The sequence below is a fragment of the Tetrao urogallus genome (assembly GCF_951394365.1).
Source record: "Tetrao urogallus genome assembly, chromosome: 5".
Taxonomy (NCBI): domain Eukaryota; kingdom Metazoa; phylum Chordata; class Aves; order Galliformes; family Phasianidae; genus Tetrao; species Tetrao urogallus.
In genome coordinates this window covers 21,521,265-21,536,830 of record NC_136818.1, presented here as the reverse complement: position 1 = coordinate 21,536,830, position 15,566 = coordinate 21,521,265, and the positions used below count along the sequence as shown (strand labels likewise).

Genomic DNA, 15,566 nt, shown 5'->3' with positions numbered 1-15,566 from the left:
TCAGAAGCTAATTGAAAATTTGATTCTCCTCTCACTTTCCAGTTAATAAGATCTTACCAGCTTTTGGAAACCAAAGTTATTTTAGTCTAATTATCAATTCCGACAGCCTAACACCATATGCTCAGAAGTATCTGTGTGTTTTTTTTCCTCCAAAAACTTTTATGACTGTATACAAGAAAAAAAACGTGCATAAAAATGTTAAAATATACCGTTAGGGCTATTAGATAGCATTTCTATGACACTTAGAATTTACAGTTTAAATAGTTCTATGGTCTGCCTACACAGACAACAAATAGTTGCTAAAGGACTGATATCTTCATTACCTTTCACCTCAAATTAGTGGAAAAAAAACCCCAACAAACACAAAGAAGTAATACCTGGAAAGCAAAGACAATTTTCCACAGCAGAGCTAATGTTCGTTCCCTGTGTCTGTCCACAATATCCCTACAGTCAATTGAAGCACCTATTAAATAAAAGAAAGAAATAAAACATGCACTACTCCTGCAATGGGCTTAGAATAACTGATTTGTAGGCCTTACCACTGTCATCTTTCAAGTGAATTCCTCGCTGTTTAAGAACACTGAGAACAATATCAACATTATGCATCTTCTGTAGACGACTAATTGCTGGAACTCTCAGCTGTTTTGAAAGATTCCAGTCTCTGGTTAGAAGTTCCATTGCTCTCCTAACAAAGGGAATTTCACAGTTTAATACCTTAACTTAGCTCAAATAAAGTATTTTATAAGGAAAATGAACGGTTCAAAATAATACGGTATCAACATACACAAGACGAATGCCACACTGTAGGTCCACAGCCAGATTGGTTACAGCAAAATCAAATTCATCAAGTGGAGTTTGAATATGGCTGACGGGTAGTCCCAGGAAACCAAGATGGCGGGAAAGATCACCTTCACCGCTCAGGAAGTCACGAGAAATAGCCAGCAGAATGTCTTTACTTGTCTTAAAATAAACAAACACAGATATATGTTAGGTACAAATATTTAAAAAGATAAATGTCTTGCACAGCTTGTCTGCGCAGTACAAAAGTACAGGAAATTAAACGTAGCAAAGACATTTATTAGAGTCTGTATGACAGATGTTGCATATTCCCTTATCACAGCAAAATAACAGAAGAAAAATCAGGAAACCCACAAACTGGTTTAAGACCAGCTGCAGTACAGTACGCTAGAGCAATACTTAAGAGCAGTGCAGCAGCTTAGCTTTAGAAAGGGAAGCAAGGTAATGCAACATAACAAGAGTCCTTCCTAAAGAAGCGACACAAAACGTTCATAGGAAATCTTTTTTAGAACCATGAAGTCATGCACTGAGAATAAAAGCACAGGTAAAAGCGCAAGCATGAAGAGCCAAGACTCATAGAAAAATACATGATATTAAAAAAACCAAACAAACATACATTCAGTCACAGAATGTTCATATGTAGAACAATGCTTGACTCAGACATCAAATCATATCTCTCTTACCTTGAATTCTGCGTCCTTACAAAAGAGGCAAGGGTCATGGCCAATCAATCTGGACTGTTTAGCACGATCCAGAAAGCAAACTAACAGCAGCAATTTTTTCAGTGTAAATTTCGACAAGGCTTCTTCATGGCCTAAAATGACAGAACTAATTAAGTGGCAGTTCAAAAATTAATTGCTAAGATGGCCTATTTTTGGAAATACTGGTTACCTTCTCGGTAAAGGTGAGGCACAGTGGGATGTCTATATTCAGCTGCAATGTCAGGGTTCCAAAGCAAGCGATTAAGAATAAATACTGCCAAACCCATAAAATCACTATTGCTCTCCAAAGTTATCAGTTCCCCATAAACAGTCTAATATAAAGGAAAGAAGAAAAAAAACAAAACCATTAAAAATGGCCTTAAACGCTATATGCTCTTGTGAATGTCATACACTATGGAAATAGTACTGGCATTCTGTAACAGCAAGTGGTAGCTAGTCTCTAAAAATCATTTTTTAAAACAGTGACTAAAAGATTAAACGAAAGGAAATTTCAGAACATTCTGTCTTATATAAAAACATGTTTGAGAATTTGCACTTAGAAGCATCTTCCTATAGGTCACTGAGGAGTGAAACTAACTGCAACCTGCTCTTCTGTATTTCCTTTCTTTCATTACACTTTCCTTGATTAAATATTTTCCTTTTTAATAAACAACTTTTATTGCAAGTTGGTTGTAGTAAAGCAAAAGGAAAGAAAATGTGCTATAACTTAATCAAATCCACTTAGACTAATAAAAGAGAAAAAAGAGAAACCTGAAACACTCTCTTCTAGAAAGCTTGCTAGATTTTCTAAATATTTTGATTACAGATCGTAAGTTCTGCACTTACCTCCAGCCCTATACGCAGCCACAAGGGATTGTAAGATAAAAGCCAGTTAAGGACTTTCTGCCTCTCTCCTGCGAAAGAGCATTTTGTGATATTACATTCAGTAAATACTTCATATTATAGAAAAACATACTAACAATTGCTTTTAGTTTAAACCAACTAAGATTATGAGCAATCATTTCCCTACTCACAAAACAGGAGAGTGTGAAAATTTATAGTATTCTTACCTACATCTTTCCAAAGATGCCTGTCTCGACGAACTAGCAAACGTCGAGTTTCAATCTCAACCTCCAGCTTCTTAATAGCTTTAACCATTGTGTCAGATGTAAACAGACGACAAGCATCCCGACGTAACTTGTTCAGTCTACGACGAGCAGTATATGCTTTTAGAGATGCTTCTTCTTTTGTTGGTGCTTTAGGAACACTGGTTTTATGATGGTTCTCTTCTCCCAAGATAAGAGCAGCTGCATTTACTGTTTAAAAGGCAGGTAAATATAAGAACTGTGAAATAACAAGATCTACTCTTTGTATAAGAGCTAATGTAATGCAAAGTAAAATGACAAGTAAGACTAGTGTTAAGATATTCATTAATATGAACAAAAAATTTGAGAACTTTAAAAGTGAAAATCCTGCACTTACCTTGTGAGGTGTTTGTTTTTACACTGAAGTCATCAGGGGTGAGCACAAAATTTAACCACCAAGTGAAACCTCGTTGTTGCTTCTCCTTCCAACGTTCATCGTAAAACATGTTTTGAGCAGCAAAAGGCATTGGGTGCCTAGGAATGACTTAAAAGAAATAAATAAAATCAAAGCGTCAGTCTCTCCTTCGATCAATATTTAAAGAATAGCAGTTCTTGAAATGTATGACAAGCAAGTTATGGAAAAGATTAATGGCTGATACTCCATCTAGCACTACAGCAGAAAAAAACTAGGTTTTCAGAATCTCCAGTGACTTGTGAATCAGCCACCAGTAGATAAATTTCAGTCACAAAACATGGATAAAGTCAGAGCACTGTGAGAAAGACATGATTTCTGGAACATAGGTCATTTTTGGCACGTATCTCAGGACAAAATCCAGTTGAGTTATATTACCTTCAGGAACAACCATTTCATACACGCGTTTTTTTTCTGACCAGATCAACTTACTAGTACCAGATTTGCTAAATCAATACAGGGAACACACCTATAAAGTACCTTTTGCATTTACTTCTTGTATTCAAAACAGGAGGAAAGGACCATGTGTTACAACAGGTTTCCTATGAGATGCATAATGTAAGGTACAAAATTTTCTACTAGTTATTTAATTGTGCATACAATCTTCTATTTCATCCCAACTCTACCCAGTTGGTCTCAACTACAAGCAGCAGCAATTGAGCAATTAGTTCAATGGAAATGGATTTACTGAATATCAGAATTCTGTTTACCTGTTTTCAGCGGTTTCACAAATGTCAGGTGAGACTGAGCCAATCCAGCAATGGGCTTGTTAATTCTATTGGTAGTTTTTGATGCTTTCTGAAGGGAAGAACCTAAAAAGAGCACACAAATATCAATTAAAAATGTCAGTGAAACTTACCATATTAGGATTCGTAATTCTTGTAACAGCACAGAACTGGAGTAATTTCCCCCCAACCCCTATAAAATAGCAGTAATCTCTCGATGATGAAGAAAGTTAAGCAGAGTATCTAGTCTACAATCAATAAGGGAAGAACTGTTAAGAGCATGGAAGGGTGATTTTATTTCACAGTTCTTCAGAACATCAAAGAAATGTACTGTTAAAATTGATCCTAACGGATCCTGATGGAGCTTTGACAGATGAAGTGACCTAGGGTTAAGAGACCTAGATTTTCTGAACGTATGAAAACAAACACTTTCAGAGCTAACTCTTTGTCATGGTGACATCAAATGAAGGATTAAAAAAGGTATCACGCTGCAAATGGACTTTGGTTCCCGGCTTACACCCAATGACAAGGTGTTATCTTAGAAGAAAAAAAGAGGCTAGTTTACAGACTGTGTCAATATGTTTAGCTGAAGTGTTTTTTTTTGTGCTTATTCCAACCTCTCCTATTATTCTGATAAGTTTTAAGCATATTTTGGTTGTTAAGAAAAATGGGTTTAACGTGGATTATTCTGAGGCTGGTTGCAAAGGTAACTTTTATAGTGAAATATGATTTTTCTTTGTGAAGCAGCACCTACTACACTATCTACACGTGCAATTAAAATAACAGGTTATATTTTGAAATAAACTGTACTAAAAAGAACGCAATTCAAAAATTATGTCATCTACAATTACACCTGTGGATGAATAGAAATAATCTGGTGGGTAGCATTGCTTTTTCCTGCTAGACATGAACCTAGTGGCTTTTTATGAAGGCTGTCTTAAAGAGCCTGAACTCAAACCACATTACTGAAAGCCTCAAACTAATTCCAGATCACAGAATGGGTCGTCTGAAGAACTGAAGAAAACAGCATATGCTATTTTAATCTCAAAGCCATGATAATTTTTTTTCCTGGTAGTTATATTACAGAGACTGCAGGAAGATTCGCAAATGAAATGCTTCTTTTAGTTACCACTCCTCTCATACTCCAAAATGTATCTGGGAGCGGAACCCTTTGAAACCATAAGAGCACACTGAAACACAAGAAGTCAGCTTGTTCTGATCTTCCAGCAACGAAGTATTGGTAAGCTGCGGAGAAAGCTGATATCATACTCAGTGCAGACAGTAAAAAAACAGGCAGCACAAGTAAGACCTAGGAACTATTTGAAAGTGCATTACAGCAGAAAGGGATTCAAATATTCACACTGGTAAGAGTACACCTAACAGCAACATTGCACAGTGAGCAAGTTTCTAGTAAATTTGCATTACCATGCTCAGGAATTGCCAAATACTTTTCCAGTTTTTGTCATTACCAAGATTTAGAAAAGAATGAAGTAAATTTGAATCCAATAGTATAATCAAAGATCTAGTTTTCAAATTTGTACAGTGCAGATAATTTCTCAGAAAGAAATTACAAAGACCCACATTTCAGAGATACGAAATATCCTTGACTGTTGCTAGACAGTTCCGTTTGCTATGCAAATGTTATAAACAAAAGCATTTTCCAAAAGCGATAAATGAAAGTACAGCTCACCAGCTTTCTTGTTCTGCCCTATTCTCTCTCGGGTTGTATGTTTGAAGGCTGACGGTCTCACGGTAGCGTGCTTTTTACTGTCCATGCTGGATGTAAGAGCTCTTTTTCTTTCCACTTCTTCCACGTGCACCGGGCCTACAACTCTATTTTTTTCCATAGATAATTCATTTTTCCTCTTACGACACAAAGACGTTGATTCAGTAGATGAGCTTATTTTGTCGCTGGGACACTTATTTCCAGCTGAAACTGGACCTATGACTGGAAGGTGTTCAGATATTTCGGCCTTTGTGTATAATGGCGCCATATTTTCACATGTCATTATTGCTCTATTAAGGCATTTCTTAGATTTGGGCGGAAGCATTCCCATTTTTTTCCTCTCATCAGCATTGGGCTTACTTTTGATGACAGTGGCAGACAGAACTGGGCGCTTTTTTGGTTGCTCTATCTGAGAAGAATGTGTTTGAAATTCCCCTATAGAAGGACAAGTGGAGTGATTTTCTTTGGATTTGTTATGATGAAGCCCTTGTGAATCTATGCTATGCACCTCAAAGGCTTCATTTAACACACGTTCTACATGAACCTCTGTTCTTGTCCGTCTGTCTCCATTTTTTTTCCATTTTGAGGGGACACATTGCTTCACAACGTAAGTCTCTGTAGTACAAGATATTAAAGCTGCCTCTGGTTTGGGAGTCTTTGACTGCATATACAATTGCATGTCTTTCACAAACTGATCAGGTGACAGAATTGGAACGGGTGGCTCTACTATATCTCCATCAACTTGATAATTGTCATTTACAAAAGAATCTGGACTTAAAAATCTCCTTGTACTTAAAAAGGGCACAGATGATGAATGTTCAGGAGTACAAACAGGTGAGAGCGTGCAATTGAGAATTACTTCATCATTTGAAATCAGTGGTTTTCCTAATCCAGGAGAGCTGCATGCACTTCCAGATTTCAGTTCATTGTGGTCATCAACTGATTTATTGAAGTTGTGGCTGTCCATTACAGGCAATAACCCCTCATTTACGGCAGCAGCAATATCTGAGAATGTAGTAGATCTCCTCATTGAAAGGGGTGTGCCAGCAGTAGTACGAAGTTCCTCTAGCACTGGTACAATAGGAGAGATAGGCAATTTATTTTCTGAGCCAACAGGAGATTCGTTTACTGGTGATGTACTGTTTTGCACTGCATTCTGATTTTCACATGATTGAAGTGGGCTTCTCAGTCTATCTGCCTCCTGGGAAACTTGAAAGGTTTTATTAACGTTTTTAGCTTTTGAATTTCTTTTATTAATTTTCCTTGGAACGGATGTTTCTGAACTGTTCTTCTTTTTTATAGTATCCCAAAGACTCTTCTGAAAAAGAACCATAAATAAACGTTAGTATGTTGGCTTTCCGTGTAAATTTATGCATAGAAGTGAACATTAGTACCTTCTTTTAAAGTCTAAAATTACAAAAAAGAATACCTAGGCATATGACACAGACATGATGAAAGGGGAACATTTAGGCTAGCAAGGAGAAAGCTTGAGGGATCTACTTGCAGTTTTCTAACTCCTAAGAAGAAGGTATTACAGAAGCTGTGAATGCCCCATCCCTGGAAGCATTTAAGGCCAGGTTGGATGGGGCCATGGGCAGCCTGAGCCAGTGGCTGGCAACCCTGCACATGGCAGGCAAATTGGAGCTAGATGCTCTTTAAAGTCGCTTCTATCTCAAGATATTTCTATGATTCTGAGGTAAGAACCTACGGTAGTACAGCAAGAGGCAGCAGGCACAAGTTGCTTATGAGGAAGATTAAATCTGTTTATGTATATGTGTAGGGGAAAGCACATATCTTCATGATGAAGAAAATTAAACATAGGAATAGGATGTCCACAGTAGAGTTACAATCTCCCTCACCGCAAATGCTCAAGGCTCGACACAAGCTAGACTAAAGCTTTCCTTTAGCAGAAGATTGGAACAGAAAATTTTCACCACTTCCAATCAAAACCTTTTTGAGATTGCCATAAAATAAGCAGCTAAATACATCACTGTACTAAAAGCACCAACAAGAAGATAGTCCAAAAAAGAAGGCAAAGTCAACACATTTAGTCCAGAATTCACTATAATTTATTTCCATGATTGAAAATAGGGTTTTATTCTCTAAACAGCAATATATCAGTACCTATTTTTCAAACCTGCTGAAAAAAATGAAATACAATGTGGCCTCCCACAAACAACAATTAAGAATTTTTAATCCTTCATTGAATTTTGACTAATGAAAACAGTATGTTTCAGCTACATTAAAGTAATGAAATGAGATAAGACAATAAAAACATACTCACCTTTTTTTTCACAGGTTGTTCAGCAACGCCCAAAAGCACAGCCTGATGCTTTACAATGCCATTGACAACAAATGTTACCAGTTCTCTGACCTTGCCTTCTTCTGACGGGGTCCATGTTACACAAACAAATATTCTTTGTCCTGACTAATGGAAAGAAACGCTTAATGTAAAGCGCTTATGTAAACTTTGTTATCATCAAATATAAGAATAATCAAACCAAATGAAAGCACAATATAGAAGAAACGCATGCTTTGACACTATGAAGTGATAATCCATCTCTAAATGTCAGCTGCTCACCCTTATATATTCTAATATATTATATTAATTGAAGTAAACAACCAAAAATTTCATTTTATTCAAGAGGCATATAATTCTTGAAGAAATTATAATGGAAAGCAAGCAAGAACACATATAAATGTAAAACACAATAGAAAGGATAATACTAGGGTAAAGGTAGATGGAAGAGATTACATGATGTTTTTGCACATATTAATCTAATAAGGTCATTTTCTGAGAATGGTATTTGGACTTGTAATCCAAGGCTAAGTTTCAGGACCTTAGCTGAATGTAAACACAATCATCATTTTTTTTAAGTCAAACGATCTGCAGAGATATGATTACACAGACAAGTTCATTGAATAATTCATTGAATAAAAGTGAAAACACTGAGGGTCTGATCTGCAAATAAAGAAGAAAGCCACAGAGCTCTGTGTGTGCTGTAAAGATTGCTCATGCAGAGTGCCCTACCAAATCACTTTTATACCACTATCAAATTCAAAAACAGCGTGAAAGCTACCAATCTTTAGAGCATTTGAACAAGGAGTTCTGCCTCTTTAAGCAGATCCATTTCCGGAAAACACACTAATTCAACACATGCTTATACATGCTTATACTGCAAGATCTGTCAACAATATGGCTGACGTGGTTGCTGAGCAGCTGTCCATCATATTTGAAAAATCACGGCTGTCCGGTGAAGTCCCTGGTGATTGGAAAAAGGGAAATATTACTCCCATTTTTAAAAAAGGTAGAAAGGAAGACCAGGGGAACTACTGGTCTCTGTGCCTGGGAAAGAGCATGGAGCAGATCCTCCTAGAAGCTACGTTAATGCACACATGAGATAAAGAGGTGATTCAAGACAGCCAACATGGCTTCACTAAGGGCATGCCTGTCCAATCTGATGGCCTTCTATGATGGAGTGACTGCATCAATGGACAGGGGAAGGGCGACAGATGTCATCTATTCTGGACTTGCGCAAAACCTCTGACATGGTCTCTCACATCTTTCTCTCTAAATTGGAGAGGTGTGGATTTGAAGGATGAACTGTTCAATGGATTAGGAATTGGCTGTCTGGTTGCAGCTCAAGAGTTGTCATCAATGATTCTATGTCAGGGTGGAGGCCGGTCACAAGCAGTGTCCCTCAGGGGTCAGTCTTGGGACCAGTGCTCTTCAACATGTTCATCAATGACATAGAAGACGGCATTGAGTGACCCCTCAGCAAGTTTGCAGATGACACCATGCAGAGAAATGCAGCTGATACATTGGAAGGAAGAGAAGTCATCCAGAGAGACCTAGACAAGCTGGAGAAGTGGGCCCATGTGAACCTAATGATGGGGCCAGGGCAATCTCAGGTTTATACAAACTAGGCGAAGAAGCCCTTGAGAGCAGCCCTGCGGAGAAGGACTTGGGGGTCCTGATAGACGAGAAGCTGGACATGAGCCAGCAGTGTGCGCGTGCAGACTGTAAGGCCTACTCTGTTCTGGGTTGCATTAAAAGAGGGGTGGCCAGCAGGGAGAGGGAGATGATTGTCTTTCTCTGCTTGGGGAGAGAGGCCGCATCTGCAGTACTGCATCCAGGCCTGGAGCCTCCAGTACAAGAAAGATGCAGAGCTCTTGGAATGGGTCCAGAAGAGGACCACTAAGATGATCGGAGGGCTGGAGCACCTCTCCTATGAAGAAAGGTTGAGGGAACTGGGCACATCTGGCTTAGAGAAGACTCCAGGAAGACCTCATTGCAGCCTTCCAATACTTAAAGGGAATACATAAACAGAAGAGGGAACGGATGTTTACGAGAGTGGATAGTGATAGGACAAGGGGAATGATTTTAAATGAAGACAGAGGATGTTTAGGTTAGAGATTAGGAGAAGTTTTTCACTCAGAGGGTGGTGACGCACTGGAACAGGTTGTCCAAGGAGGTTGTGGATGCCCCATCCCTGGAAGCATTCATGGCCAGGCTGGATGTAGTTCTGAGCAGCCTGATGTGGTTGTTGGCACCCCTGCACGTAGCAGGGGGTTGAAACTTGATTATCGTTATGGTCCTTTTCAACCCAGGCCATTCTATGATTCTATGAATAGTTAATACTTATTAATTTCAACAGGATCTTTTAAATACTTCACAGCAGGATTTCAGTCTGCTTTTGTAAGCTTCTTGTTGCAGGTGATCTTCAGAGAGCTACCTTCTTCCCTCACAAAGAGCGAGTGGGCAGGTACTGGAACAGACTCACCAGGGAGGTGGTGGAGTCACCATTCCTGGAGGCGTTCAAGAAACTTTTAGATGTGTACTAAAGGACATGGTTTAGTGAGGAAACATTGGTGATAGGTGGACATTTGGATGTGATGACGTTAGGGGTCTTTTCTGTCTTAAAAGCCACATTCTCCGAAATCAACTATCTGTGCATCTTGCAGACAGACAGAATACAGAATACATCCTACATTTTGACAAAGAATTACAGTGAGGCCCTGGCACAGGCTGCCCAGGGAAGCAATGGAAACCCCATCCCTGGAGCTGTTCAAGGTTGGATGGAGCCCTGGGCAGCCCGAGGGCTGGCAACCCTGCAGACGGCAAGCAGATCGGAGCTCGATACTCTTTAAGACCCCTTCCAATCGAACCCATTCTATGACGAGTGGGAAAAGAAGCTCTTCACAGAATCACAGAATCACAAAATTGTCTTCCCTGGGCAGCACGAGTCCACGACTCGCAGGAGCACCTCACGCCGACCGGAGGCTCCCGTGAAGAGAAGCCCGGCCCCCTCCGCCTGCAGCCGCCCGCGAGCACGGCTCGGAACCCCCGCGTGCCCCCCGCAGCCCCGTACCTCCACAGAGAAGCGGCGGCGCTCAAGGCTGAAGCCCGTGGCGGAGGCCGGAAAGCGATCGACGAGCACCTCGACGCGTTCCGCATTGGGGTTGTCGATCCCCAGGAGCCGAGTACGCGAGGAGCCGACGCGCAGACTGCCGAAACTGAGGTACGGCGGCCGCGAGAAGTGGCTGAGGACCAGCACGGCGGGCTCCTCGTCCGAGTCATCCTCGGGCCGCGGTACGGCCCAGCGCCGCCTCCGGGGGTTCCCGGCGGGGCTCAGCTGCCAAGCCGCCGCTTCGGGGAACGAGCGCGCGGCCATGCCCTGCGCGGGTCACGCAGCGGGACCGGGCTGCGGCTCCCCTCACAGCCGGGGACGGGACGCCGCGCTGCGTCACCACCCCAACCGCCGCACCTCCGCCCGCCGGTTCAAATCCGGCGCCTCAGCCAATCGCCGCCCTTCCCGCCGCTCCGCCAATGAGCGCCGGGCGTTTTATTTAAACGGCCGACAGCGCCGGTCAGCGCAGCGCGAGGGAGGCTCCTCAGGGCGCCTCCTCGTGGGGGCAGGGCGGACCCAGCGACGGGGGTTAATTAAAAATGGGACAGTAACAGAAATAAATCGACAAAACATTACATTAAAGTACCCCCCCCGCTTTCTCCGTACGAACAAACAGAAGCTTTTTTTTTTTTTTTTTTTTTTTTTTTAAATAAATTTAATTTACAAAATATTTTAAAATAAAAAGTAACACACACAAGAGTGACAAAAACGTTGCCTCATCTCTGTTTATCTTCCAGGAGTTGTAAAAGTAAAAAGACACGCAGAGCGTTGTTTCCATACTGTGTTCCTACGCTGCTCAAAGTGAAAAGGCAGAAAGCGAAACAGAGCAAGCACCACTGCAAGAAGCCCTGTGAAGCGAGCAATGTTAAGACAAAAGAACTTTACTTTTCCATAACAAACAAAATTACACGTTGGACTGAGTACCCCTACATTTACAGTACACTTTCTAACTTTTCCTTACAGCAAATAATTTCTCCTAAAAACACAACTTTAAAGACTTCCACCTAAATTACCAACCTATACAGACCACATTTAAAACACAGTATTTCATATACCAGTGACAAAATATTGAGCTTCTTTCACCTTATTGTTTCATATAAAAGAACCAACATTTAAATATGAGCAAAATGGTACCGGGGGATTAAAAAAAAAAAAAAAAAAAAGTCATTTAATGCTTCAAATCCCTTTATACCAAACCATTTCTTACAAACTATGCAAAGGATCGCTATGGGCTTAACACAGTGACTGCCCTGCACTATGTTCTGCAAGTTTCTTCTTTGATGCATATGATGAAACAACCGAATCACTGTGAGATGATAAAGTCCAAAAAAAAAAAAAAAAAAAGGGACAATGCACTAATACACTATGATAAATGTACTACGTGTGGAGTGCAATCTAGTATGTGTGTATGCTCAACATAGGAAAAAAAAACCATAACATTTTTTGCAGTTGTTTGCAAAAAAAAAAAAAAAAAAAAAAAAAAAAAAAGCCACCATTAACCTTCTCAAAATTCAGTCATTTTGCTTTGTGCGAGTTCCTACACTAATATAACTATTACCATTTTTAATTGAACTGAAGAGTCATTCCTCAGCGTTCCAAATATTCTTTCATATTTATTACTATGAAAATAAGTTTAGCTCTTTAATGACGGCAAGTCCATCTTTTGCAGTAGTGTTTTGGCCTGACCCATCTTTAAAAATAGCTACCCAAATAACAATGCGGACTGAAGTAGCACTAAATATTTTAAGGAAACCAGAACCTTACAGAAGATGTATCATCACCATTACAATTACTGATGCTCAAAAAAAAACAAAAACAAGCCATGACAACGATAACCCTGTAGGAAAAGTGTCAGTGCTCAAGCAGTAAATTTCAATATAAATAAATAAAACTGAATAGACAAATCACTTTAAGGAAAGGACAGCAATCCAGTCAACAGCTAAAAGTTACTAAATTTGTCTAGCAAAATGCACATAATTCAGTGTTTACAGAATGAGTGCAGTTAAGTTCTCAGAACTACGTACGAGTTTGGAGCACCGCTGTGGAGTCCAATCCCTCTCCCCAAAGGTCAGCACGTGGAAAAGACCATCATCTTTCAATGTGCCACTCATCATTCTTTAGACATTTTGAGAGACCTGCTTCCTTCTTTGGCAATTAACAGTCAACTGACTCAATTACTGTCAGATACAACACAGCTTGTATTGTAAAAATGCTCTCTGGGTTAATAGGATATGACTACTGTTAAGAGTACACACACGTATTAAAATGGAGGTACTAGATACCTAAGGAGTTTTGACCCACGCAGATGTGAGGTTCAGAGCTCTGTCCTTCAACTCCAGAACAAAAGGAACCATCTGCCATTAGAGATCAGCTACTTCCATCCACCACATGAAGTACCAGCCTATGATAATTTACACAGCTTATACTGAATAGATGTAAAGCTGCAGGAGTTGCAGCTAATGATATTAAAAATAAAAACAATGTAACATTTCCTATTTTTATTCACTGTCAACTGGCAACAATCAGCCTGACCAGCAGGTTAAAACATTAACTAGTCTGATTATCTGCAAACAAAAGAATGTCAAAGAACTAGTATATTGTGTTGTTTTTTCTTTTCCAGGAATGACTAGTATTTCTGGCCATCCAAACAGTGAAGACAGAGCTCGTTTTTTCCTGAAAAGTAAGTCATTTTTATAATCTGTTCCTTGTTGGGCATCCAAAAACATGAAGCCCTTCAGAAGATATTGACCTTAACTCCTTCTGAATAATCAACTAATTACAGAAAAAAGCCATTATCAGAATATACGTAAAAGGCACAATCACCAAAAAACAAAACAAAACAAATTAAAAGGACATTATCAAGTAGACGTGCTCTAAATTCTCTTTTAGTATTTTACTAGAACGCCTTGCAAAAGAACTGGACTTTGAAAGAAAACAAATTAGTTACCAACCAATTTTAAGTCATTGTTTTATCGAAATCCTACAATACCTACTTCTATAGTAGGCCAGAAGAGACAAGAAATAATAAATAGGCTTCTAACTATGAGAACTGCACTGACCCCACTGATGTCAGTTTACTTTTAATCATACAATTACAAATGATGGAACTCATGTTGCACAACACATGGTAATATGACATATACATGTAAACTTGAAAACTACAGATAAAACAGTAGTTTCCAAGTCATGGAGTGTAAAGATGAAAAATGATTTGTTTAGGAAAGGAGATAAAGGTGGAGTGAGAAAGCAGGAAGTATAGTACTTGATAGTGTCCTTTCAGAAAGTGGCATTCAAAGGCCTCATTATTGCTGTATATTTGCCAGTATTCTGATTCTTACAGATATATTTACAGCACGTCAGTCTGAACATTCCCAGAGCACAGCTCCACATTTTACTTCAGAGATACAAACATAGAACAGTTAAACATACATAGTCCTGTTTCAAAAACTGAACTTTTTAAAGTTTAGGACTTTCATTGTGCTTCTTTGGCTAAGTCCTATTTAAGTATCGGTAACACTTAAAATACTATAACTCTGCCACTACTTAACAGCTAACAGAAATCTTTGGTGTGTTAAGAATCCGATAGGGCACAAGCTTCAAAGTATGAACATTCAGGCAGCTCTGGCCCCTCTCCTGCAAACTGCTCAACACTGAAGTAAATGGGAACTAAAATAATCTCACACCAAAGTATTTAAATAGGACTTGAAAGGTTCGGCGTTTACAGTTTACAGAAAAGGGACGATAGAAGAGCTTTTCAACACAGACTGGTTGTGTTCAGGTCACTGGAAGAATCCAACAGTTACAATAATTCATATAGATCCAGTTACCCACTTTAAAGATACTTTAATATAATAATTTAATAATAGCAGATTACTGGGGAGGCTGGGGAAAAATTTACCTTAGACTGTAATTCTTGTGAGCAATAATGAAGGTTATAAAATGATATCCAATATCTTCTTTGGCATAATTTTCACAATACAAACAAAGAAGAAAGACTTAAATTAGGCTTAAAATAGAAAGCTTAATGATCTTAAATTACACTAGATTAAATTATACTAGATTTCATGGTAAATTACACTAGACTTTATAGTTAAAAATAGGTTATTTTTTTTTTAATCTTACTTCTAGTAAAGAAAAAGCTAAAAATAACTGAAGAAATAGCATACTCTCTAGAGCTTGATTTTGCTTTATAAACAACACAAGACAGTGGAAAAAAATCACTAGCAACTCACAAAAGATTTATGATTGGTGATTATCTCTTTTTTAAAGAAAACAATTGAGTGCTGTACTGGAAATAACTGTCTTTAAACTTCTTCATCACAGATAATTTGAAAATGAACATGGGGGATCCTGGTACAACTGATGCTCTAACAAGGATAAGTCATGCCAGTTCTTTATGACTGTCAATTGGCTACATGACATTTCTTTCAAACTTAAGAGTGTGGGACACACATTAGAAAACAAACATGACTGAAAAAGAAAAATGTATACTAAAATTGCATAGGGCTAACGGCAGAAAATTAGACAAAAGTATTGTCTAAATCTTCATACATAAGTCGATATTAAGACCAAGGAACAAGTAACAGACCAAATGTAGGTAGCCTAATTATACGTCTGGCGTTCTTTACAGTTCCATGTTTTGTGTTCT

At 39.1% G+C, this 15,566-nt stretch overlaps 1 protein-coding gene across 1 annotated transcript in view; it reads right to left on the bottom strand.

Moving 5' to 3' along the window:
- ASPM (assembly factor for spindle microtubules) overlaps positions 1–11,182 on the bottom strand; it is a gene marked incomplete at both ends in the record, with an annotated part of 29,863 nt that extends 18,681 nt beyond the window's left edge. Inside the window, 12 exons of the mRNA XM_079536555.1 lie at positions 378–463; positions 540–685; positions 785–960; positions 1,482–1,612; positions 1,690–1,831; positions 2,346–2,413; positions 2,570–2,815; positions 2,982–3,128; positions 3,767–3,868; positions 5,472–6,825; positions 7,792–7,935; positions 10,880–11,182. Coding sequence (XP_079392681.1) covers positions 378–463; positions 540–685; positions 785–960; positions 1,482–1,612; positions 1,690–1,831; positions 2,346–2,413; positions 2,570–2,815; positions 2,982–3,128; positions 3,767–3,868; positions 5,472–6,825; positions 7,792–7,935; positions 10,880–11,182 — 3,045 coding nt within the window. The remainder of the gene's footprint in view (positions 1–377; positions 464–539; positions 686–784; positions 961–1,481; positions 1,613–1,689; positions 1,832–2,345; positions 2,414–2,569; positions 2,816–2,981; positions 3,129–3,766; positions 3,869–5,471; positions 6,826–7,791; positions 7,936–10,879) is intronic.
- Positions 11,183–15,566: the final 4,384 nt, after the last annotated feature.